At 37.8% G+C, this 23983-nt stretch overlaps 4 protein-coding genes across 6 annotated transcripts; 2 read left to right on the top strand and 2 right to left on the bottom strand.

Annotated features, from left to right (window-relative positions):
• Positions 1–3842: 3842 nt before the first annotated feature.
• On the bottom strand, positions 3843–10906 carry LOC136267816 (ras-specific guanine nucleotide-releasing factor RalGPS2-like). 2 transcript variants are annotated; one of them, XM_066062995.1, is made up of 23 exons: positions 10763–10906; positions 9998–10124; positions 9533–9649; positions 9006–9056; positions 8870–8953; positions 8455–8544; positions 7582–7674; positions 7454–7521; positions 7336–7391; positions 7164–7285; positions 7066–7114; positions 6907–6997; positions 6646–6731; positions 6140–6593; positions 6044–6088; positions 5902–5993; positions 5083–5164; positions 4913–4971; positions 4763–4806; positions 4596–4703; positions 4440–4539; positions 4269–4378; positions 3843–4211 (listed from the first exon to the last, which is right to left on the bottom strand). In XM_066062995.1, exons 2-23 carry the CDS (start codon positions 10118–10120, stop codon positions 4185–4187), a joined length of 2151 nt encoding a protein of 716 aa, XP_065919067.1. In that variant the 5' UTR covers positions 10121–10124; positions 10763–10906; the 3' UTR covers positions 3843–4184. The 2 variants fall into 2 exon arrangements, with proteins under 2 accessions (XP_065919067.1, XP_065919066.1); XM_066062994.1 differs by lacking the exon at positions 10763–10906 and adding an exon at positions 10509–10755.
• Positions 10849–13964, top strand: LOC136267815 (two pore channel protein 2-like). Of its 2 annotated transcripts, none has more exons than XM_066062993.1 (2): positions 10849–11009; positions 11310–13964. In XM_066062993.1, the coding sequence occupies exon 2, from the start codon at positions 11311–11313 to the stop codon at positions 13807–13809; it is 2499 nt and encodes an 832-aa protein (XP_065919065.1). In that variant the 5' UTR covers positions 10849–11009; position 11310; the 3' UTR covers positions 13810–13964. The 2 variants fall into 2 exon arrangements, with proteins under 2 accessions (XP_065919065.1, XP_065919064.1); XM_066062992.1 differs by having other exon boundaries at positions 10852–11005.
• Positions 13863–17534, bottom strand: LOC136267817 (caldesmon-like). Its single transcript, XM_066062996.1, has 8 exons — positions 17364–17534; positions 17135–17284; positions 15701–15910; positions 15075–15347; positions 14539–14730; positions 14400–14494; positions 14125–14273; positions 13863–14022 (listed from the first exon to the last, which is right to left on the bottom strand). Exons 1-8 carry the CDS (start codon positions 17508–17510, stop codon positions 13952–13954), a joined length of 1287 nt encoding a protein of 428 aa, XP_065919068.1. The 5' UTR covers positions 17511–17534; the 3' UTR covers positions 13863–13951.
• On the top strand, positions 17505–21494 carry LOC136267818 (signal peptidase complex subunit 2-like). The gene is made up of 6 exons (XM_066062997.1): positions 17505–17620; positions 17674–17757; positions 17808–17967; positions 18149–18243; positions 21117–21235; positions 21287–21494. The coding sequence occupies exons 1-6, from the start codon at positions 17570–17572 to the stop codon at positions 21387–21389; spliced, it is 612 nt and encodes a 203-aa protein (XP_065919069.1). The 5' UTR covers positions 17505–17569; the 3' UTR covers positions 21390–21494.
• Positions 21495–23983: the final 2489 nt, after the last annotated feature.

Raw genomic sequence — 23983 nt, forward strand, 5'->3', positions numbered from 1 at the left:
TTTTATGATACACTATGCTAAACAGCACAAACCATTATGTGTTTTTATTTTTGTCTTTTAGCTTCTCATTCATCACATATTTATCTTTTGGGTTGACACTCCCAGAAATCCTTTTCTTTACTTCCACGTTATTCATCATCTGAATTTGCTATTTCAAAATGGAAAATGCTCTTCTTTGGCAAAATTACTAAAGTGGCTTGTGTGAAACTTTCATGTCTATTGGATTAAAAATGACGGAGTATTTAAGGGAGAGGGTGTAGAATAGCAAGATGAATACGCTTGTTGCTATGGGATACCTAATTTACAGGTACTGAAATGCATCAACACGTCACAGACTAATTAAGTGACCATAATATTTCTTTTAGTGCAAAACAAACTATGTCTTGGGAAGCCTTGTACAAACTGTACAGAGCACCCTTAAGCCAACCAGATGATAAGTGCAGTGGTGACAGCGAAGGTGTCATCAACAGGCATGCGCAGGTTGGTTCTATTACAAGTGAAAAGGGCCGCAATGGCCACTGTAATTTTATGGCTTTCCCATGGTGAAAATTTTGATTGGTCGTAAATATTGTGTCAGACATTTGAACAAAAAGATTTTGAAATGTTTTTGGTGGGTCAAGCAGTGTTTTGATCCAGCATCCAGCTCAACGTGTACATACTATACATATTGACAGAACACTCTAATAAAGCAGTCACGTTTTTACCAGCTAGTGTTTGAATAGGAAACTCATTTTCACTTCCAAAAAAACCTAACTTTACTGACAACTGCATAAGATTTATACATGATACATGAAGTACATTTCTGCAACAACTCGTGTATGTAATGCAGCTGATGTTTTATGCTGACTTTTATTGCATACCAAGTATCCAAAAAATATACTAAGTTTCTGATATTTGTTGTATACTGAGTATCTGATACACCATTGTATGTTGAAATTATCTATCATCACACAGGGGTATTTCAAGTAGCTACACAACAGAAAGCAAAGCCTGTTGTGTGAGTCCAAGGACAATTGCATATCACAGATGCACTGTGACATGTTGCAGATCTGTGCAGCACGAACTATAAAGTTAGTAAATGAAGGGTGTGTGGCTAATCAATTGCAGAAATTGTGCTAGGTGAAACCATCGTTACTATAGCTAATTACAAGTTAATTACTGGTAGTGAATTAATATTATTTTAATAGAACATTCAGAGTACATGTACATGTCACAACTAGCCCATATAGGATAGCTACACAACAAGGATAAAATCACAACATTTGCTCTAGTGCCTAACTTATATTTAACACTGTACAGTTGTCAGTTGACTAACTACAACTACTCAATATGTATGCATTCTGTATATGGTTGGCTGTTCCAACTCCATCTATTCCCTCTTATGTACCATTCAATATAATGAACTAACTGGTTTACTTTCTGTATTATAGACAACACAAATTTAAAATTCCTCGTGGCCATTTAGGTCATCATCTTAAACTTATTCATCATAGATTCATAGTCCTCTACAAAAAACTCTAACCACCCCCTGTACAGGCTACCGAGACTGTGCATGACTTCATTACCCTTGATTGGCCTTGAATGAATGATGCAACACGTATATACGTACTTGTCATTTTTGCTGTCCACATGTAGAAACAAACTGCATGCACCCTACCCCCTTCTAATCTATACACTGTAAAATAATTCAGAAATATGAAGTTCGTAAAGTGCATACTAATGGTGTATGCTCCCTAGTATGGTGTACATACATACTTCAGAAGTGTGATCATCATACTAGTGATCACAGGTAGCATACCATTAGTGTGAACTTTATACTTGTGAATTTATACAGTGTAAAGTAATTTAGTAGTATAGTTTTGTAATTATAGAATATTGTAGTCAGTCTTTGTCCTTAGCTGTCAGCCACCCCAACTCAATTACTTAATCACTGTCTTTGCCTTTGGTGTTTTAATGATTTTCTAAATGTGTGCATGCATGGTGTGATTGAGAAAATGTTTGTTAAATAAATAATTGATACCAATCCATCCACATCATTAGAATAGTTTTCATATGTCAGTAGTCATTATCCATGTAGTCTAGAGGAGACGTGTATCCCTCTCTCTGTCATCCAATACATCACAGTTGATGCGAGGTAACATGTAGAACAGTCAAACATTCTAATAGAACAGCCACTACCTTCAACACTCCAGTGTGTTAATTCAGTCTGTGAATGCTATTCCACTAGGGACCTGTGAGAAGGCTTAAAGCCTGTGAATACAGGGAGTCTGAAACATGTAGTGAAGAATGCAGGAAAAAATTCCCAAACCTAGTGGTGATACATTTAACAATTTAAGCAGTAAAGTTTAATGCTTTGCCATTGCATGGGTCAAAATTAAGCCAGTCTGGCTTACTCATCAAAATCATAATTGGCACTGATCCTAAGGCCACTCAGTTGTAATTGAAATATTTGTACATTAAAGCTGTTCTGAAGTCATGTTTATAGTTGAGGCTGCAGCGGCATCTTTAAGTATATATATTTTAATTAACTATAAGCATTTAATTAAGTGTATTTCTTGCTGGTGTATTTCTGGTATATTGTGTATTTGTGTTAGAGTATATTTTTACATGTTTCAGGGCTCCACTGAACATGCAAAAATATACTCTACTGAGTGGACTCCCTTCTTACTAGGGGACTCCCTGCTCCACTGAGTGGACTCCCTGCTTACTATACATAGCTACAACAGTTAGCTAGCTACAGAGCTGCATGGGGAATACTTCCATCAGTTTACTCCGTAATTCATCAGTGTTTTCTTCAGAAGTGTATACAGCTACGTTTTATACAACCTGGTTTTGCTTGCCACACCGACTGGTGAATATGTGACTCTTCTATTAGAGTGTATTCATACAGATATTTCGATTGTGGGTTTTATTATTATTATGTAACCAATGTAACATCCTCGGAATGGTTTGAACCGTGCTGGTATGTCGTTATTTTATACAAGACTTAGCCGAAACTTCTACACCTGTGCCACCTGTGTTGCTGCCAGAAATCATTACGAAGTGTTGGGCGTGTCAAGAGATTCAAGTCACAAGGAGATAAAGGAGGCGTTCATTACTTTGTCAAAAAAACTTCATCCCGACGTGAAAAATCCATCTCACAAGAGTGAAATATCATTTGTGGATGTGAATGAAGCTTACAGTGTTTTGAGTAATTCAGTTAGCAGAAGGGAATATGATTTGAGGGAAAGACATGGATCTCCCCTTTACACTAGAAGGACCAACCCTTATAACTCCGGTACATCCTACCCGTATAACACGCATCATTATGGACCAGAGGCCACGTACTGGCAACATGCTCATCAGCGTCGTGGCCATGATAGTCAGTTTTATGACTTCTCTCATAGCGAATTCCATCAAGCATCTTCACCGAGATTTAGCAATGGGACAGTGTTTGGCTTCATTAGTGGAATCTTATTTTTTGCCTCGCTGATTCAGTATGTCCGATTCCGTGTGTTCCACAATAGCTTGAAGGCATCCATGGAGCAATCAAAACAAAGACATGTAACATATGGCGGCGGTGTTAAAGAAAGGATGCGAAGAATCCAAAAACTTAGAAATTCACTTGAACAGCAGCGTGAAATGCTCAATTCTTCCAAACGAAACTCATGAGCAGTAATTATTAATTGTAATACTCTATGTAAATGAAATGTCACTTTGTATACATATTAATCTATTGATAGTTATTGAAAAATGAAATTCACAATTTTCTAAGATATTTGCTACTCCAATAACAAGCATTGAGATGGTTTCCAGGTTTCAGTAAGAGGAGTCCACACAAAGGTTTATTGCCAACTACCACATTACTTATGAACAAGTGAAAGTGCAATAAATATACACATTACAATAGTATATTTCACAAATGACAAATATATTGTAACGCCATAAAACTTACAGTATGTGACTTTACAAAAAGAAACGTCCAGTTACAGTAGTATATTCATACAACACAATACACAAATAAAATCACAATGAGGACAATAAGTAGTAGTATTTGTTCAGTGAAGAATTATTGGGAGTCTGCAGCACAAACTATGTACAATGTTTACATTACTTACATCATAGGTTGCTAATATCGCTGTGTTAAAAAGTTTATATATTACAACAAGTCCTATATATTACATGTGTTAAAGTGATAACTGCTCTCATAATTTTATCAAGCTTTCGTTGGTCTGCAATAGAAGACAAATGCAGTAATGTTAGCGAATAAATAATGGATTTGACTTTACCTTAATTTCTTCTGCTCGCCTTTGTACACTCCATATGACATCTCGGACCCTTGTCACCCAGTCGTTTGCTTCTTGTGTGCCCCCTGGAGCACTGAACTTAATGACAGTGTCTTGAGGAAGAGAAATACACACAGATTAATTGTGGGAGTTAAAATATTGACAAATACTTACTTTTATCATTTGTGATGATAAACTGGTGATCTGCTAGTTTGTAGCTGTGTGTGGGGTCTTGATAAATCACACGGAACTCGTCCAGTGATAAACCATTCTTCTGTAATTAAAGTGGAAATTACTTTCACATGATCTATTATGGGATGCCAAACTCACTGTTGGTGTTTCTTTTAATTTTTTCTTGTTTTTCAGCCACTGCTTGTGAGGCCACATTAGTAGGGCAGAGCCTATGAGTTGGACCCATACCTTCTCCTTACGTTTTAGCTACAAGAGTACGAGAGATTCACGAGTGGTAAATGTTAGGTGAAGAGGTGTACACCTACCGACAATTTGCCGTATTTCTTGAGAACTCTTCTTTTTAGTAATCCTAATGAGAATGAAGATGATGTGGATGAGTGTGTAGCAAACAGACAAGCATGTGTGTCAGTGTGCACACACTACACTACACACACACACACTACACACACAATTACCTTCTTTTACAGTAGTAGCATATTCTGCTAATTCACAGGACAGCACAAAATCACCATCACTGTACAAACAAAAACATAGTTAAACACATCATACAACTCCAACCAACAACATGTTCAGTGGTCACAGTACAACACACAACACATACACTAGTCCACACTGGTATACCCACCCTGATCTAACTGCTGCTAACTCTTCATCAGTGTCAAGACTGATCAAACTTGATGATGAACTGGATGCAATTGACCCTGGAGCTACAAGGGAACATGAAGTATACCTCAGTGAGTTAGTGGCACACACAGAACTACATGGCTGTATGTTATCATAATAAACAGTAATCACAAGATCGTGATAACTGGCACTTTGTGGCTTCACCTCAAAAGGACAACTCTATTAATACACACATACAGGGTCAACCCTAACATGACCACACATTATCACTATAGCCATTACATCACAATAACACTCATTTGTGGGTACAAGTCATGACATCACACTCAGTGACACATAGTGATGTTATGACATGTCATATTGAATCAAATGGCTTCCAGTAACCACAGCAGTGACCTTATGAAAACATACACTGAAATTTATATAAACTTGTGCACGTCGATAAAGCCAACACTTTTGATACCTCAACAGTTATGAATACTACACTGACTTGTTTGTTACTTTGATCATTGAGTAGTATTGTTCTCTGTGTTAAACTGGTCACTCCAACATGGACAATTTTGTATAATAGTCGGAGCTTGCAAAATAAATTATCAGGTTACCCATATGGACCATAACAATGGTTAAAGATTTTTGCAGAAAAATTTCTGTTATAGTTTAGTATGGGAAAACCTCTCCCTAAAACCCCATCCAATAAGGACATATCCGTCCCAATAGTTCACAGTGTGTCAATACAATTAACCTTTAAAGAGGAAAATTTCTATCAATAAGCTGATCTAAATTTAAATGACAGGGACCTACTTACACTCATTGAACTGACCAGGTAAAAAAGGTGGAGATGAGATAATGCTATCATCCAGTAGAGACACTGTTGGTAATTGAACAGGTGGTATTGGTGGTGAAGCATCAGCACTAGTGACAAGAGTCATGTTGTAATCACTAGTATGTAGTAAGGTGCTCACCTCTTTGATTTTATACTTGATTGTATACCCAATGATGCCAGAACACTATAACAGAATTTCATTAAAATACACGATGATGTGAGGTTGTAGTCTTACTTTGATCCTAAACTTCTGGCTTTCCGATGTTTTCCAACATACTTCTTTTTAGACACTGAAGGAGTGATTGACTTGGTTAGAGTAGTAGTAGTGTTTAACATAGCATGATGGTGTAATGTTCCAGTGTCCCGTAACGCTGTTAAGTCTTCTGATGATGCTCTACATTGTTTACGAGGTGCTATAGGGCTACTGTCCGTAATTTTGATAACTGGAGATAAATTGTCCATATTTGGCTCTTGTGGAGATGACTCTCTGTCAGAAATTGCAGTGTTATCATCTTCATTATCAATCGAAGCAATTCCACTAAGTCTGTTTGACAGTTCTTCTATCATTCTGGTTCTGTCTGTGACTTGTATTGATGAATGATGACTGGCTGTTACTTTGTGCAGCAATGGTGAGGCTGTGTGAAGGAGATCTTCATCACTCTTAGATCTCAGTAAGTAAGTCAGTGGTTCTGTATTAACAACAACATAATATATTATAATGCATGTATGATAATAACTTACTAAATGGGCTGCTAAAAGAACTATGATGTCCAAGTGTACGGCTTTTTACTGCTGCATCATCAATTGGCTCGATTTCTAACGATAACCTATGATAGGACAGAGCACAGAATGAAATATCAGAAGTGTTATTGGTACAGCAATCAATGTCAGAATATCATGAGGTTTTACTGTACATTGTTAAGCCAAACTTATAATGCAAGAAACATTCTCTTGCAAAAGACTCACCATTGACTCAACTACTAAAGCTGCACATATACTCACTTGTAATTCGTGTCTTCCATAATTTTCTCAAGTCCATCGATGTACTGGTAACTAGTCAAGTACTCCATCACATGTTGCTGTTCGGGAAAGTCTACATGTGTATGAACACAAATACAAACATCACAACATTATTAAGATATTATAACAAGCTGTATTTACCATATGTGGAGTTCTGAAAGTATCCAATTGTGTTCAGTATTGAATCAATCTACGCAGAATCGTGTAAAACTTCCATTCAGACTTTGTATACAACTGACCTGTCCCTGTATGCTTGTTATTGTTAGCCTGGGGCACTTGCCGACAGGTGTTGTTGGGGTGGAGATTGATCCGTTCTTCTTACGACTGAGGTTGAGGAAGGTCAGATCAGTTAGATACATTCCTTGAATTACATGAAATATTAGCTGAAATCTGGTGCAATAAAATAATTACCTAAATACGGAATACATGGTAGTTGCAATTCGTTCAAATGCTCCCGAACTAGTTTACTAAACAACAAAATCGAAATATCAACAAATCTATTATAACAATTGATATTATACGAATATACCTGTTTTCATTTTGTGACATCAGCTCTACCAACTTATCCAACGAAACCTTGTCTTTCTTTGCTACACTCTAATAACACAGCAGGGTTGGGATAAAACGTGTGTGTTGTGTGTATGTGTGTGTGCTCACCTTCCATGTTGCTGATAGTCTGTGTATAGGAGCACTTTGTAATCCAGATATGATAGCCATTAGGCCATGTAGATTATTGAGATCAAGTAATCTCTATGTTGTAATATAAGACATGTAAATTTAGTGTGTACTACACCAGTATGTAGTGTATGCTGTAATGTGAGTGTGTGACAGTGTTTGTATGTGTAGTGTATATGGAGTGTGGCTACCATACACTCAAAAAGTCTCAAATATTATACCATTGTGACTTTATGAGTTCAGAATTGTGATTTAAGTATCATGCATAGTTGTACTTTATCACTATTTAGCTGTCCTTGACCTCATGTAAGCCCAGTATCTGTGTGGTCAAATTTTGTGTGTATACTGCAGTTTTCCAAGTTCTTGCAATGCAAAGCATCATGTGTGCTAATATTATGTCAGTATGCGCAGTTCTTTAAATGTAAGTAACTACACCTCTAATCTGTCGAGTTGCATGCGTAGGCATGCTTTAAGTCCTGTGAGTCAGTAGCCATCACTGAAGATCTACTGTTGAACAACTGCGTATGCACATGCTTGTACAATGCGTGACGCTTGCATTGCAAGAACTTGGAAAACCACAGTATTACCAAATTATGCCAACATGTGTGCATTCATACAGCAATTTTGTATGCAATGAGTATAGCATGGTAGTGTATACATGCATATTCTACCTGTAACGGTGGTGACCACTCAATTCAGGCTACAGGTTGTGTGTAGTACACATGATGACAATTTTCAATGGCAGGGATAGGTAGTATAACGAGGGGGAGGGAGGACAGGTGGTTTTATGGTGTGTAGTATATTATGTATGCATGCACGTGTACATTATTACTACACACATGCCTGTTATAGTACCTTAGCAATTTTAATAAACTGAGTGATTATTTCTGCCCGTAGCCGAAGATTTCTTTCGTTGAGGACTTCCTTTACAACCCAGAAACACACCTAGGGATAACAACACATGAACAACATATATTATTACATAAACATATACACATTACCAATCACAAGGACAGACACAGGAAATATGTACAGTATTCCAACTCAAAAGTTTCCCACGTAGGTGCTAAACTGTGTTGACATAACTACGTGAGCATTGATGTATGTATAATTTCTTGATGAATTAAACATTGACCTTGATCTGTTTATTATAGGCAGAGTTTGTCTGTGCAAACCACAAATAAACATTCATAGCTAACAACACACAAAATTTCTGAAGAACAGTTTCACTACTTGTCCAATGGACCATACACACTGACACTTTTCTTACCTGGTTAAAACGTTTGGTAAATGCCACAATATTGGGAGCTGTTATATTCTTATCTTTCTTGCTCCAAGCACAATCATAAAACTCCTATACACATCACACTGATAACAAAACACAAATTAAAATAGTAATAACTGACATGTCCTTTAATAGCCTTGAACAACTTCACATCAATCAGTGTTATTTGTGCCTATAATGGGATAAACCACAAGTGCCATATGATACCATTTCTTTACATACAAATGAGATTCACAGTTAAATCACACCACAGAGAAGGTGATGAAAAAATTGTCAATGAATACATAACCACATGAAACCCAGTAACATCTGTCTCTCTGACATAAATGCCAGTAGAAAAAACCCAATTATGAATCAAGAGATAGTGGTCTAGAAAATAAAGCTATGTGATAAGAGCCAACTATTTGATGTGTCAAACTGATGAAACCTCATTAATAGGGACACCTTTGGAATCAAAAGAAGTAACCATATTAACAAGGTGGTCTTATTAATGAGGTCATAAAGTACACCTTAGTTATACCTTGGCATGGTCACTAACAAAGGATTCACCAAGGACTAATTTATTTTCTTCAGAGTGGATAACATGTTTCTTTTTCACTGGATATATTAGCCCCTCAGTAACAGCCCACAGTTGCATTGTTCACTTACTGCTATCTGTTCTGGAGGAACACGGCAGAACACAAACAAATTCTTGTCAAAGCACTGCAGTGGCTGGCTTGCTTCATCATCATTTGGATTACCACAGAAACAATTAACCCCATCCAACTGCAAAGGAACAAAACCCTCCCTAACATTACAGTAGCAGGAACTAAACCTAACTAAACAACCTTACATACAACTTAAGATACCCTAGACACAAATTCTTATCATACTAGGACAGTATAGTATATCACATTAAATAGTGAGGCCAATATAAATAAATTCCAACTCAATAGATCAGACTACAACGACTGAGACATGTAGCAACCATCGTCTATCACACACCACACTTACACACAATGGTTGGTTAACACAAATACAATATTGTTATTCAATGTGAAGTTCCCCACACACGATACCACTTAATTCCTTAAATGGCTAACATTTCAGAACCATAACAAACAAGCAACTTACACTGTCGTCCTCGTACATAGAATATCTGCCATTACCAAAGGCCGCTGCCTTGTTGACATGGAATTCGGACACAGCTCCTTCATTCACTATCTTCTTTGGAGCAAAGGACATTACTTTCACCATAAATCTAAGAGAGTAAAAGGTTTAGCAAATTAAAAAGGTCACCATCAACAAATGACTTCGAAAACCAGTTGGTCCTAGCAGATTTCATCTCCTGGCAACCGATCAATTGTACTCTACAAGCTAAATTTACATCACCAATTTGATACTAGTAACTTGGCTTTCAATTGCCAGCAGTGCAATTCTGTGGTGACATATTAATTACAAATATTATCCAGTATCAAATATCTCGTTACAAGTTCATATCCAGCTAGCAAGCAAATGCTGATTAAAAACTGGTATTTATTGCATAATTCCTTCCACAAATATCCAAGACACAAAATTTGTTAACTATACCAAGCTAAGCTACTCCAGTAAAATACAGACTAACACAACCACATACAAAACTTACGGGGTCCATGCACAAAGCATTGTTCAATATACACGTCAGGTACTAATTGTGTTTTGCGAATTAGAGGCTCCAAGCTGACTAGGAATGAGCAATATAACCACAGACACCAGGCAGCTCGGTTATAAACTTGTAGAACAATTTGTTCGCCGGCTTTCGTTGTCAAGAGAAGCCGTGCGGTATCGTTTATATAAACAGGTATACGGTATAATATTGTGGCATACAATAGTTGATATACAGAACACATCAGGACTCACTGTTGAATAACTCGCTACTTCTTCACAGCAGCTTTTATAGGAACCGCGAACTGCTCAATCTACTATTAAAGACTAACCCTACACCACCACGAGGAAGCTAATTTATTCGTACAAACAATTAGGGATATAACCTCATGATGATCGCGTGATTTTACTCGTGACATCAAAACAAACTCAAGTGTGACCAGCGGACTCAAGGACTGCCCTCGTGAAATACATTTAGGACTTCTCACATTTAGCCAAGTACGTAAGTGTGTTGGTGTAACCCTAGAACGTATGGAACCACTTGCGTACATTTAAAGTGCGTATTTTATTTTTAATTTCGCACCCAGTCCTTTTTCGAATGATCCTGTGAAACGTTTGCCCGTATGTGTAGGTCTGCTGACTACGCAGTAAAATTATATGAGCTTTTCTTTTCAATGTTTTGGGAGTCCAGATGATGAAATTGCATCAGATTGACTATGAAATCATCCTTATATTACTTGTAATTAGACTTAATATTAATTGTGAAATTACCTTTTGGTGAAATAAATTTAATTTCTTACAGAATGGCATCAGAACGCAATCATGACGAAGGGAGCTACTTGCTCAGAGGGTCAGCTAGTGCTAAGAAGCCATCAAATGTGCAGTACGAACACCCACAGGTGATGTATGCCAACCTTAGCACTAGTTCAGAAGTTGCCCAGCATAATCAGGTGTCCAACCCGTTCCAAGATTTTGCGGTTGAGACCAACTATGGGGTAATCCTACAGGCAGCAGTGTTTGTGGAAGATGCTATCAACTATCGCTCAATCCACCATAAGATTGACCCAGTAACACTCACATGGTATCACAGGCCATACTACACACGTGTGGTACAACGTACCATTAATGTAGTCATAGCTGTTTATCTACTGCTGGCATTTTTTGAAAAACCATCTTCGCTCCGCTGGAATTCAGATTACCGAGATCACAAGAGAAGGGTGGATCCACCGTGTGGTGTGACCGAAGGCATAGAATTCCTCTGTTTGTTTGTATTCACACTGGACGTACTGGTTCAATTTAGACTGATTGGGTGGAAGAGATATATCTATCGTCCATGGCTGGTGCTGTATTCTTTGCTAATAGTAGTATCCTTGGTTGACTTGACTGTGTCAGTGGGTATGGTGTGTGGGTATGCCATACGTGTTCGTCGGCTACTGCGTCCATTCTTTCTACTCCAACGTTCATCGATAATGAAGAAAATGGTGAACGCCATCAAGAAATCTTTGCCACAAATTTTGAGTGTTCTGGTGTTGCTGTTGCTCGTGCTGTATGTGTTTGCCATGCTGGGCATGTTGCTCTTTCCAAGACACACAAAAGAACGCAGTGAGATACCCATCCACAATCTGACAGATTATGATGATGTGGAATTAGAAGATGATTCATATGGTCATCACCATGACAATCATGATATACACCAAAATTACTCAGCCATTGAATTGGAAGGACATCTGTATTTTTCATCAGTTAGACAAGCATTTGTCTCACTTCTAGTTCTTCTAACCACTGCCAATAATCCAGACTCCATGCTGCCTGTTTACACTGAGAATCGATTTTATGCTCTTTTCTTTGTCCTCTTTGTGGCACTTGGCACATACATCATTTTAAACCTCCTCACTGCTGTTATTTATAACCAATTCAGGGGTTACCTTAGCAAGTCACTTCAAAGTAGTTTTTTCCGCAGAAGAGTGGGCCTCAGAGCAGCGTTTGTAATCCTGTCTGTACGAAGGAGAGATCCGAGAAATGGTCTGGAATTGGAGATAGTACATGTAGACACTATTAGACTACTACTACGTCACATTCGTATGAAAAAGAAATACCTCCCAATGATGATGAACACACTGGAGACTATGGAAACTAACTATTTCTCATGGGTGCAATTTAGAGCCATTTTTGATATCTTGGGTAAAAAGACAAAAAACAGTCTTAGCAGTAGTGATCAGCCTGCACTATCCTATGTTCGATGGTTCGCCAGATTCCAGTTAATTGTGAGACACAAATACTTCATGTATTTCACTCACATGATCTCTGTCATACATGCTGTATTTATTACTGTCGTGTTGATCTACCAATATGATGAGAACTTTGCTCACCATGATTCAGCACTCATGATTGGCAATTTTTGCTTCATACTTTATTACTCAATAGAACTTGTGGTGAAGATTCTTGGACTGAGTGTTAAGGGATACTTGAAACAACTTGGTAACATCTATGAAGGTGTTATGACACTGTTACTGATTGTGCTGATGATTGTGTACTTGGTAAAGTATGGATCCCCTATTCATAATAATTTGCGGAAAGGAACCAGTGAAAGAAATGAAATCATGAATGAACTGAACCGCCTGATTCGTGTCATAACTATTGTTGTTATTTTCCGTCTACTAAGAGTTGTGCCACACATCCAGCGGCTTTACGTTGTCGTTGCTACAGTAATAGACCTGATATCACACCTGCGTGGCTTCATGGGGATAATTGTTGCTGTTTACTACTTCTTTGCCATTCTTGGAATGCAGTTGTTTTACAATAACTTCAATTTGGAAGGGATAGACCCATCTAATTGTACAGACAGATTGATACATAGTGATCGCTGTACTCAGTACCAACAGTTAACCTACTATGCAAACAATTTTCACGATTTTGCTGCAGCCCTGATTGTGTTATGGGATGTAATGGTAGTCAATAACTGGTATATATTCCTTGATGGGTACAAGTGGGCAACTGGGACTGCTTGGGCACAGGTATACTTCGTAGCATGGTGGCTTGTTTCTGTCATCATATGCGTTAACTTATTTATTGCCCTCGTACTGGAGGCATTTGTGTCTCGTTGGGAGCATGTTCAGCGTCATGAAGCAACGGACTTTTACAGTAGCACTCATATGGCCTCACTGAACTATGATTCATACAACTACCAACGACGTGATGTACAGGCACTCTTACAGGAGCAGCTAGTTGAGCCACATGAAGCTGATATCATGCACGAACTACTGAAACATCATGATATGATTTTGTATGCCAACTATGGATGAACAGTGACCCCCAATAAATGTCACAATAATTCAACTATGTAGGGATTGAAGTATATGTCTGTAATTTTATTTTTTGTGAAGCACTATAAGTGTATACACTTATACAATTATTTATTGTCAGTAGACATTTAATAAAATACGGTTATTTAGTTTTATGTCTTGTTGAGGAGGTGTCAAGATGAATCAAAACAGAGGTCAATGCTTTAACATATCCTAAAAGATAAACATGTGAACACACAGGTATGTATCAAGATTCAAAGGAGGTTGGTCACACATGATCAACCCCTCCTGATCAAGATTTAACATTGCACACACCTTTGGGGTTCTTGTAGAATACACAATTATTAGCACAAGTATTGGGGTTAGTATCCCATATAGTTGCTCCACAACTACACAATGGTGGGATTGGACAACACTTCTGCTCCACACGCTCTCTAAGCTGTTGGTGAAGTGCCTGGATATACCTATATATGGCAACAATGACATAACCCATGAGACTTTATAGCTTTACTGTATGGCTATAAATAGTTAACAGGTCAGCATCACATGAACTAATAAACTGCTGATAGTGCACATGTGATGAGACACACCTATCAGTTTCTTTGGCTTTCTGCATCTTTCTCTTGTGTTCTTCAATTGCTAATAAGGCAGTCCAGCGTTCTATTCTTTCCTCTTGCAGCTCATCCTAGAGACATGGAATAAAATGAGGTTTCATTGCAATTGCATTACTTCACTGCTGGGGCTGTCTTGATAGCCGGTCTTTTCTGCCTCAGCCTGTTCAATTCTCTGTCTCTCCAATTCCTTGAGTTGTCGTAATTCCTTGACTTTCTTGTTGTGCTCAGCTCGTCTCTTTGCCTCTCTGACTTGCTGACGTTCCATGTCTGAAAACAACTGTCTTTGTAGCAAATATTGATTGGCAGCCTGTAACACAGCATAATATACCTAACAGTTAAAGGCTTAGAAATGAGATTACAGCTCTAAAGTCCTTAGTTTTGGGATGCAATTACAAGAGCTACACTGGTAATATGGACACCTTTGGACCAACCAATAGTGTCCTGATTATCAAGGTGTCCTGATTATCAAGGTGTCCTGATTATCAAGGTGTCCTGATTATCAAGGTGTCCTGATTTTCCAGGTCAGTTTATGTACTAAGGGATGCTTTGGGACCTTAACTAAGTGTCTGGATTATGTAGGTGTCCTCAAGGGTCCACATTAACAGGTTCCAGTGTAGATCAATGCCCTTTAAGAGAGGTCCCATTACTTACATGTTTCTTCTTCTCTTCTTCTACTTTCCTTAAGGAGCTGTAGGTGTTTAGAGCGGTAGTTCTTGAAGGTACAGTACGTGCTAATGGTACAGTGACCTTGTGCACACTACCCCTACTACTACTACTACTACTGATGGAGGGGTCAGCCATACTGGTGGACTGTGTTACAACACTGCCTTTATGTGTGTCATCATCATCATCAGCCAGTGGTTGACTGTTTGTGTCATTGTCCGAGCTACTATCATTGTGCCATACACCACCTGGTAGCTCTGACTGGAGAGAAAACGTTGAAATTAAATCATACCACCACAATACACATGCTGTTAATGTCTTAGACCAACATTAATTGATTCCTTCACCTTCAGAACAATTGATCATGACTATCCTATCACTTTCCAAAGCATTAAGTACATTGCATTGTTAGAGGAGTAAACAATTGTACCTTGTGATTCAATAAAAAAAAAGAGAAAAAAAAAGAACTTATTGTTATATTGGGGTGGTTGACTGCTCTATTAGAGTATCATTGATCTTAGGGCTTCAAACATCCAAGCTTTCTGGCCAGATGTACAATACAATCTCATTGCTAAAGTTCCACAACCCCTTATTACAGTACTGGAAAGACTCACCATATTAGCAGAAGGCTTTATTTTAGCTGCTAGCTTCTTCCTAGCTAGTTGCAGGTCTTGTGCCATCTGATGTATACTATTGGTGTTCCCTGAACTAGCAGTGATACACACATCCTCCACATCCGCTGGTTGTTGGTGCTGTTGTACCACTCCCCTTCCCTGTGGTTCCATGAATACTCCTCTCTGTATTAGCCCATGTTCTGCCACCACCTGTTGAATAGGATGACAATCTCAGGTTCATCTTCATGGTCTCTCTGCCAGTATGTTTATTTCCACATTTTAGAAATTTTCCCAGCCAAAATGCATACACTTTTTGTCAATGTCTAACAGTGTTGGGCAAGTTACTTTGTAAAAGTAACTAGTTACATATTACAAATTACTTGCAACTGAACTATTTAGTTACAGTTACATATTACCCATAAAATAAAGTAACTGTAATAATATTACATATTATATTACTTTGTGTCCACAGCCTTAGGCTGTTACATGTGAAACTACCACCTTATCACGTGACATGATTGCGTTGTTGGACAATGTGCAAATCGTAAGAAGCTAGTGAATAAGCTTCGTTCAGTAGGCCTCGTTACTTCGTTGTGGTTAGGCGTTACTCAGAGGATTACTAACGAGATTAGTAACTTCGTTACTTGTAGTAATAATATTACGTAATATTAGACTCGTTACAGTAACTATATTACTTATGTAACGCATTACATTTGTGAGTAAAGTAACTTGTGTTATATTACCTGTTTCCATAGCGTATTTCGTTATATTACTTTGTTAGCACAAAAGTACTAATATTACGTAACGCGTTACATAAGTAACGCGTTATTCCCAACACTGATGTCTAACAATGTATTATAGTAGAATTGTCCCCGTACAGTCTAAAAGACTGCATGTAGACAATACATAAATTTGCTGAACAAGGACATTAATCTCTAATTATGCAAGAGTTAGCTTATTCATAGGACAAATAGATTAGTTGTGTAATTATTATCTGAATGAAGGGGTGTGAAAAACTGTATACATTGTAGGGGGAAAATTATTATGGTAAACATTTTGAGAATTTTGTACATATCATGGCAAACAAAACTTTTACAGATCACTTTGTTACCTTTCGTCTTTGCAAAACCTTTCCAATCTATGATAATTCAGTGTATAAACCACTGTACCTGTGTGTGTGTGTGACTGTGCTAAAAACACAGAATTGCAGTTTTATTTGTGAGGAAGAAATTTTTAAGAAATCAAATCTAATAAGCTTGGTTTGGAAACTATCTGCTAGACCATTGAATTTCTTAAATTTTACAGTTTTTTTTCCCAAAATCTTCTAGTATTACAGACATTTTATAATCACAAATATGTTATGCTGGAGACTGTATTGGCTGTCTAACAAAAGTTTGTACCTCACAAATCTAACACACACACATGCACACATACAGCATTTCCTGACTGTAGCTGCATCTCAAGCTCATTTTCTCTCTCTCGGCTTGTCACTCTCTTCTGCACTTGTCGACGAAATGCCACCAACTTCCTTTGTTTCTCTTGGTAAGCCATCCTGCTCAACTTCTCAACATGACTAGCCATGGTCTATAGTGATGTACAACCTGTAAACGTCTGTACCATGCTTGAGACAAGATTTAAATATTAAAATTTATGTTTTTCATACCATGGCGTTGTGTTTCGTTTCATGAGTGGCAGGTACCGCCCTGGCAGGGATAATATCCACCCTACCATTACACAGCGCCACGTGGCCCCTTGGGTGAGCTTCAACTTTCAAACTTTCTATCCTCTTCGCGCCCTGCATGCTCTGCATCTTTGTATTGTGGGTTTAAATTTTTGGTTATTCTAAATAAAGAGCACGCAAACGACGCAATGCCCAGAGCAGGAGACAAGTCAAAAGAACGTGTGAAGCCTTCAGATAAGGTGATATGGTGATGTAAAGGGGTTGGTATAATTGGTAGCGGTCACTATTGCAGGTGATAGCTGATGAAGAACCTGTTAAAGTGGACCGGTGGAATGGTGCGGCAGTGAAACACGCTTTAGACGATGCTGCTAAAAATGTAATTGTAAACATGTGTTATACTTGAAATGATGTTTGATGTGTGTACAGGTATTTGTGAAGCAGCTGAAATTTGTGGAGGACTTTTACATCACAGATTACAAGTTGCTACTCTGTACAATAGCTTGTTGTTTCTCACTGTTTGCTCTGGGATATGACTATGTTGCTCCTTTCCCAAAGTCAATATATGTCCTGGCCTCATGTGTAGTGTCATATCCTTATGTTATGTTGTTGCTTGTGACACATGTACAGTGGGTCGCACGTGTACACCTGAATTGTGGTCAGTACAGTATAGCGTCGGATACTTGTCTAGGTTCCAATTTTAAGGCTATAGTTTTCTTGTAGTGGGATATGTGTACAGTTATATTGTTAATTCCTTAACTGTTTGTGTACGTATTTTATCATAATGGCCTACATGACTTGGTATGGTAGCAAGATAGAAGGAGATTGCTTCATGACAGCACTGGATAAAGACTTGGCTGGCATCGTAAGTGTGATAAGTAATAACTGTCAATTATTAGTCATTGTCCGAGCAATTTTAATTATTTGGCTGACTTAAATACATTTAGGTTGGACATATTTAGTGTATGCGTCTTCAATAAGGATATCCTTCAAAATTTAGCTGATATACTTGTTAGTAGTGTATGCTTGGAGGCACTCTTAATGGATGTACATATATGGTCATGAATACATACTTGTGTGTTTTACAAGTGTGTGATAGCTATGTAAGCAGTAAGTAATTGAGACACCAACTCTCTCGAACACTACTTACAGTTAATATAGGAATTCTTTAGCTACTTCACTTAAACTACTACTAATGCAACATGGTTATAGCCAATCAAATCACAGCACAGTACCATCTACGTTATGTTACAGTTTGAGTACAGTTATAGTGACAGCAGTTCTCGACAACAAGAGTGCTTGCAAAACATATGTTTTCAGTAGATATTTGAATATAAGAGCCATCTGTATATTTGAATAATACTGATAGGCCATGAAATATAAACCAGTCATATGAGTTGTATTAGGTTGTTAGTTTTCATTATTGAAATAGCATTATTGAATGGAGACAAGTATTACAGCATGATAAGAAGTCATCACCTGAGTATTATTTGTGTAAATCCATAGGCTCTCTACCACGAGTACAACTCCTATGGACAAGGGAGCATGTAGTTCCATACACTACAGTAACATTACGAATGTACTGTAATTTAAACATTCAATCTCATATTGTTGACATATATCATTGGATACATCATCTTACATACAATAGAATGAACTACTACTTCATTGTGTTATATGAAGGCAGGAAAGCCATAGGAAGGCCATTGAATTGAGGAGTTTATTTTGTAATAGAGATTATCCTGCTACATAGACCTTCTTTTGTCGTGCCATTCAACTTTCTTTACTTTATGGTGCCAGTAACTCAGACATGTACCTCTGTGTAATGCCCCTTAATCAGGAAATTTTATCAGGTATTACCTTTTATAGTATGCAGCAACCATTTGACTTTTGCTGAGTACGGAATCACATTCCCTTGTCCATAGTATTTGATGTGCTCCTGCTACCAACACAATCCCATCGTAACCATGACACTTCAAGTACAAAATACCTGGAAAATGCATAAGCCTCAATATTCATGGCTGTAAACGAGCACTAACATTCGAAATGTATCTCAAATGGCTACACAATTTATGTCATTCTACTCATGGTGTGTAATAAGGATTAAAAAGATACCTGGGGTTTACCCTTGTGCTAACTGCTAAAGGGGGAGGCTAAAACTTACTGTGTAAGCAAGTTTTCAATAAACATGCAAACCTTTTATGAGATGATCCATAACTCAATGGCAGTTGCTCCTACCTGCTTCCAGTAAACACTGTTTGAATCACCATTAAATTTTGAATCAGGCCATATATGATTCGTGTGATTAAATCCATAATCAAAGTTAAACACATGGTGAGAAATTTGCATCACAGGAATCCTGAGTTGCTATTCTTCATCACTTCATTACAAGTAAGTCTTTGCTGCTATAGTATGTATTGAAACTTGCCTAGCCCGATGAGTATACTTTGTTCATTGCATAGTTGTAGAGTTAACCTAGTGTTGCCGCACATGTGCTGTAATGTGTAAACACACATTCCCCAAAGTTTCATGCTGGTTATACCTGGACAAAAACATCTCTTATTTTTACAAATAATCTGTTAATATACAAGAATAATAATGTATTGTCAAACACTTATCAAAACACCCAAAACACCAGCACATAAGCGAAAGTAAATGCTTAAACTTAAAATGAACCACTCTGCGTGGGCAGTTCAAAGGCACCGCCAGTGCCATAATTTGTATATTGCACTGCTGCAGACCGCAGCGAGTGCATTATGCACCGACCGCATGTTTTGTGCAGCATAGCACAAGTGCCGGTGGCAAAGACCACTATGACACCTCACCTAATAGGTGGAAAGACACTTCACAGATCACTCGAATTCTTTTATAGCCCGACATGTAAAGGTCGATTGTGGGCCATAACGTCACCAATATGTATAATGTTTACAAGCAGCCAATGGCGATCGAAAAAGCCAACGCGGGTGGCCACAACTCTAGTCTACATATATATAAACGTACTTATACACCTTACTAGTCTGGTGCCATCTTAGCCCAGATTAAACTGTAGTCCACTTCGACAATGACTCAAAAAAACAAATATATTCTAAATAATACTAACCGTTACGTTCGATTGTGGGAACCAGTTTTGTCATGCCACCAGATTCGAGTTTAGCCAGTGTGAATAGTAAGAATTAGACTAGTATCGTTTAGTAGTTAGGTTTAGTTTACTTAAACCATCTATTTAGCTGCTATTTTTCGCTCGAGAGAATCACTATGGTGATTAGTCTGGTGCTTAGTCTATATGGCACGCTGGCATGCTGAGCACTACATGATGAGAGTAGAACAGCGAATGCAGGTTAGTGATATAATTATCCCATAGCGTACTAGCTTTCAATATCTCAGGTGGCTGCAGTACTGCAGGGGGGACGTCATCGCAACGTCTGGCTTGGTTACCCACAATCAATGTTAGAAACCTGGCCTTTATAAGTGTTACAGCTGTCTTGTGAGACTCTCCCCACCTATTAGGTGAGTGGTACATAACAGTTATACAACGTGCACTCGTGCTCTGCCTGTATAAACGCACTTGCCTTCGGGCCTGACAGCCCTCAGGCTCGTGCGTTTATATCAGGCAGAGCACTCGTGGCCGTTGTATAACTATATAATACAATTGCTTAAGTGCTTATGGTAGCAGCTCTCATATAAGCTTCCCATAGCTGCTGTGTGTTATTTGTCAAATGTACTCATGTCACTGTATAGAGAGCTGATGATGTGTGGAAGCTCCATTCAACACTGCCTCGATATAGTCACTTGTATACCCTAACAATCCGGTACAAGGATGGTGCATCAAACACCACCAAAGAAGCTGGGTTAAAGAAGTAAGGATAGCATCTAATTTCACCTTCTAATTTTCACACGTCTTTCTACAGGTGTATTAGTAGCTGGTTTGATGACGAAGGTAGTCTGGTAATGACCAAGTACTGGCAGGATGTGTTAGAACTGTACAATGATATTAGGAGCAAGAAGGAATGATTATACCCATTGGCATGTTTCAGTAGTATTTAACCATTATTTCAGAAATTGTAAATGATAGTCGCTATCATGATTTATTCAGAGAATTCAACTGTTATTCTGAAATTATCACAATAAATCAGTGGTGGGTGTTAGTGCTGTCACCTTGTATCAGTAGTGTTGACATAACAGTTTGCGATGTTGTGATAACAACACTAGTACATGTATATAAATTCAGTTTGGTTCTCAAAAATGTTGGATGCTGTAAACAGAGCTACTGTGGGTTTGCCACTGCTATGCTATGTTTCTATACAGATCAGAAAACCATCAAACTTGTTAATCAGGACACTCGAATATGAGAACACCTCCTAATCTGGACACTTGGTAATCATCCCAAATTATCTGTTACAAGCAGGCTTATTGTAATCGTAATTGTAATTAATTACTAATCATTAGCAATTTTCAAGTAATTGTAATTATAATTGTAATTGCTCACTGAGCATAAAAGTAATGGTAATTGTAATTAACTGTTCAGTCAATAATCATTATGTAATTAAATTTAAGTAATCAAAGTTATGCTATATAAAAGTACTACTCCATAACTTGACTATACTATGTACACAATCCCACGTGTATAACATGTGGCCCATGTAGCTACAGTAAATTATTGAAATTATATGTCATGTATTTGTTGACCATATAGTTATAAACATTTTATGTACAGTATGGGATACCCATGGGGTACATAACGTTCAGTAGTAGAGAAACATTTAAATTTATCTGGATGACACAGAGCTTACAAAGGATGAAAGTTTTGGAAGATAAAAGCAAATAAATACGTACCCCATTTTAAGTACAGTAGCAAAGAATAGCAGCAACATTTGCACCATTTGAGTGTGTATTCAACCATAGTGGCAATGTTCTCAGACCAAAATATATGTAGACTATTAACAAAAAAATTTGAAGAGTTATTAGACGTACCTTAAGATTAATGCTGGAGAACTGTAAGTAAGTTATTGTTGTACCCCAATTAGTGCTGGGCGGTATTGAAAAATAGCAAACGGTATACCTTCCATAAAAAGTATCAGTAACTGCCATTTACCACAACAAAAACACCAAATACCCATGGTAGCTCAGCAAGCCTCAGGTATAAACTACCACTAACAAACTTGTTTACATATAGTTTGGTGAGGCCACTCCAAATGAGAGTGTAGTTTCCCATCCTCCACCCGCATCACGTCTGGGCACCCGCATTAAATGGTCATTATTGTCATTATTTTTCCAAAACCACTTCCTGTGCTGCTTTCTGGAAACTTCTCATGGAGCCTTTTATTTTGTATTGCTAAAAAGCACAATGAAACCTAAAATGAATGGTTCTAATGGTTGCTAGCTTGCAAAAAATGCCATTTTCATGACCTTGAAATCCTCTCAAGATCGAGATACTCTAATAGAGCAGTCGAATCTTTAATAATGATAATAAGTCTCCCGCCCGCACTGAAAAACGAAAACCTCAGGATGGGAAACTACAGTCTTATTTGGAGTGGCCTTAGCTGACTACATCAGCACCTACCTACAAACATTAATTGTCACATGTCTGGTTACCTTCTAAATATGGGATGAAACAAGCCCACGGGAGGCCATAGTGCCCAGATGGTATGGCGGTATAAAAAAAAGCAGGCGGTATCAAAACCAGTATGACCAAGAGTACATAATATATATATTTAGGTAAATATATATATTATGAACTCTTGGTATGACTTAAATATCACAGATTATTAACAATACCAGTATATCACCCAGCTCTAACCCCACATGTACAGTAGTAATTGAAAAGTAATTGTAATTATTAATCATTATTTTACATACTGAAGTAATTGTAATCATTAGATTGGCTTCAAAAAGTAATTGTAATTGTACTGATTACTTTCGGTGGGTAATTACAACAAGCCTGGTTACAAGTCAGTGACTCGGTGAAACCTGTGTATCAAGAACCAACCAAAACTGATTATTAAAGTGTCGTGCAGGTCAGTTTACATGCTAAGTGTTAAAAATTGTGAAGACTCCACCCTACTGTTTGGGTCAAAACAAGATAGAGGTACTCTAATAGAACAGTCAACTATTCTAATAGAACAGTACATTTCATAAACTAAGTACCAATACTTACTCTATCTGTAACAAACTATATCATGCAGAGCTTCCAAATTTTCCTGGTGCAAACATGTCCCCAGAGTACCATCCTCATCACAGCCTTTCGTATGCACTACTTTCATTGGCACTAATTCTGCCCAACTTTCTTGGTCTTCTCCACCACACATGATTACCAAAAATGGCAGTTTAGTGAATTCATGCATAGATATAATATTATGCTGAACTAATTGTCTGATCATTCACTTCTGTTTTTACTTTCTGGGAAGAGTCTTACAGTGGTGCAAGAACTACACTGAAGAGGTAGCAGTACATCATCTGAGTCTCCACAGGAATGCCCAAATGTTTGAGCAAGACGGCAAGAATAGAGACAGACCACTTACCAGTTTCTATGTACCAATCTTCACAGATCAATGGGTTTCATCTATGTACAAAATGACTTTGCGTCATACATACATTGTAACTGAAGA

Source organism: Dysidea avara, chromosome 9 (genome assembly GCF_963678975.1).
Source record: "Dysidea avara chromosome 9, odDysAvar1.4, whole genome shotgun sequence".
Classification (NCBI taxonomy): domain Eukaryota; kingdom Metazoa; phylum Porifera; class Demospongiae; order Dictyoceratida; family Dysideidae; genus Dysidea; species Dysidea avara.

Bases quoted from the DNA above. Each gene is read 5' to 3' on its own strand.
- LOC136267817 (XM_066062996.1), bottom strand. From the start codon at position 17,510: ATGCAGAGCATGCAGGGCGCGAAGAGGATAGAAAGTTTGAAAGTTGAA. The intron at 17,285-17,363 runs GTATGAAAAACA...ACATCACTATAG, and splicing joins AAACGAAACACAACGCCATG to ACCATGGCTAGTCATGTTGA. The intron at 14,731-15,074 runs GTAAGTAATGGG...GCTGTGTTACAG, and splicing joins AAGAAGAGAAGAAGAAACAT to GCTGCCAATCAATATTTGCT.
- LOC136267818 (XM_066062997.1), top strand. From the start codon at position 17,570: ATGCCCAGAGCAGGAGACAAGTCAAAAGAACGTGTGAAGCCTTCAGAT. The intron at 17,758-17,807 runs GTAATTGTAAAC...ATGTGTGTACAG, and splicing joins TAGACGATGCTGCTAAAAAT to GTATTTGTGAAGCAGCTGAA. The intron at 17,968-18,148 runs CATATCCTTATG...ACTGTTTGTGTA, and splicing joins CCTGGCCTCATGTGTAGTGT to CGTATTTTATCATAATGGCC.
- LOC136267816 (XM_066062994.1), bottom strand. From the start codon at position 10,528: ATGCTTTGTGCATGGACCCC. The intron at 7,286-7,335 runs GTAATTATTTTA...ATGTAATTCAAG, and splicing joins ACCATGTATTCCGTATTTAG to GAATGTATCTAACTGATCTG. The intron at 4,540-4,595 runs GTGAGTTTGGCA...CTTTAATTACAG, and splicing joins AATTAAAAGAAACACCAACA to AAGAATGGTTTATCACTGGA.
- LOC136267815 (XM_066062993.1), top strand. From the start codon at position 11,311: ATGGCATCAGAACGCAATCATGACGAAGGGAGCTACTTGCTCAGAGGG.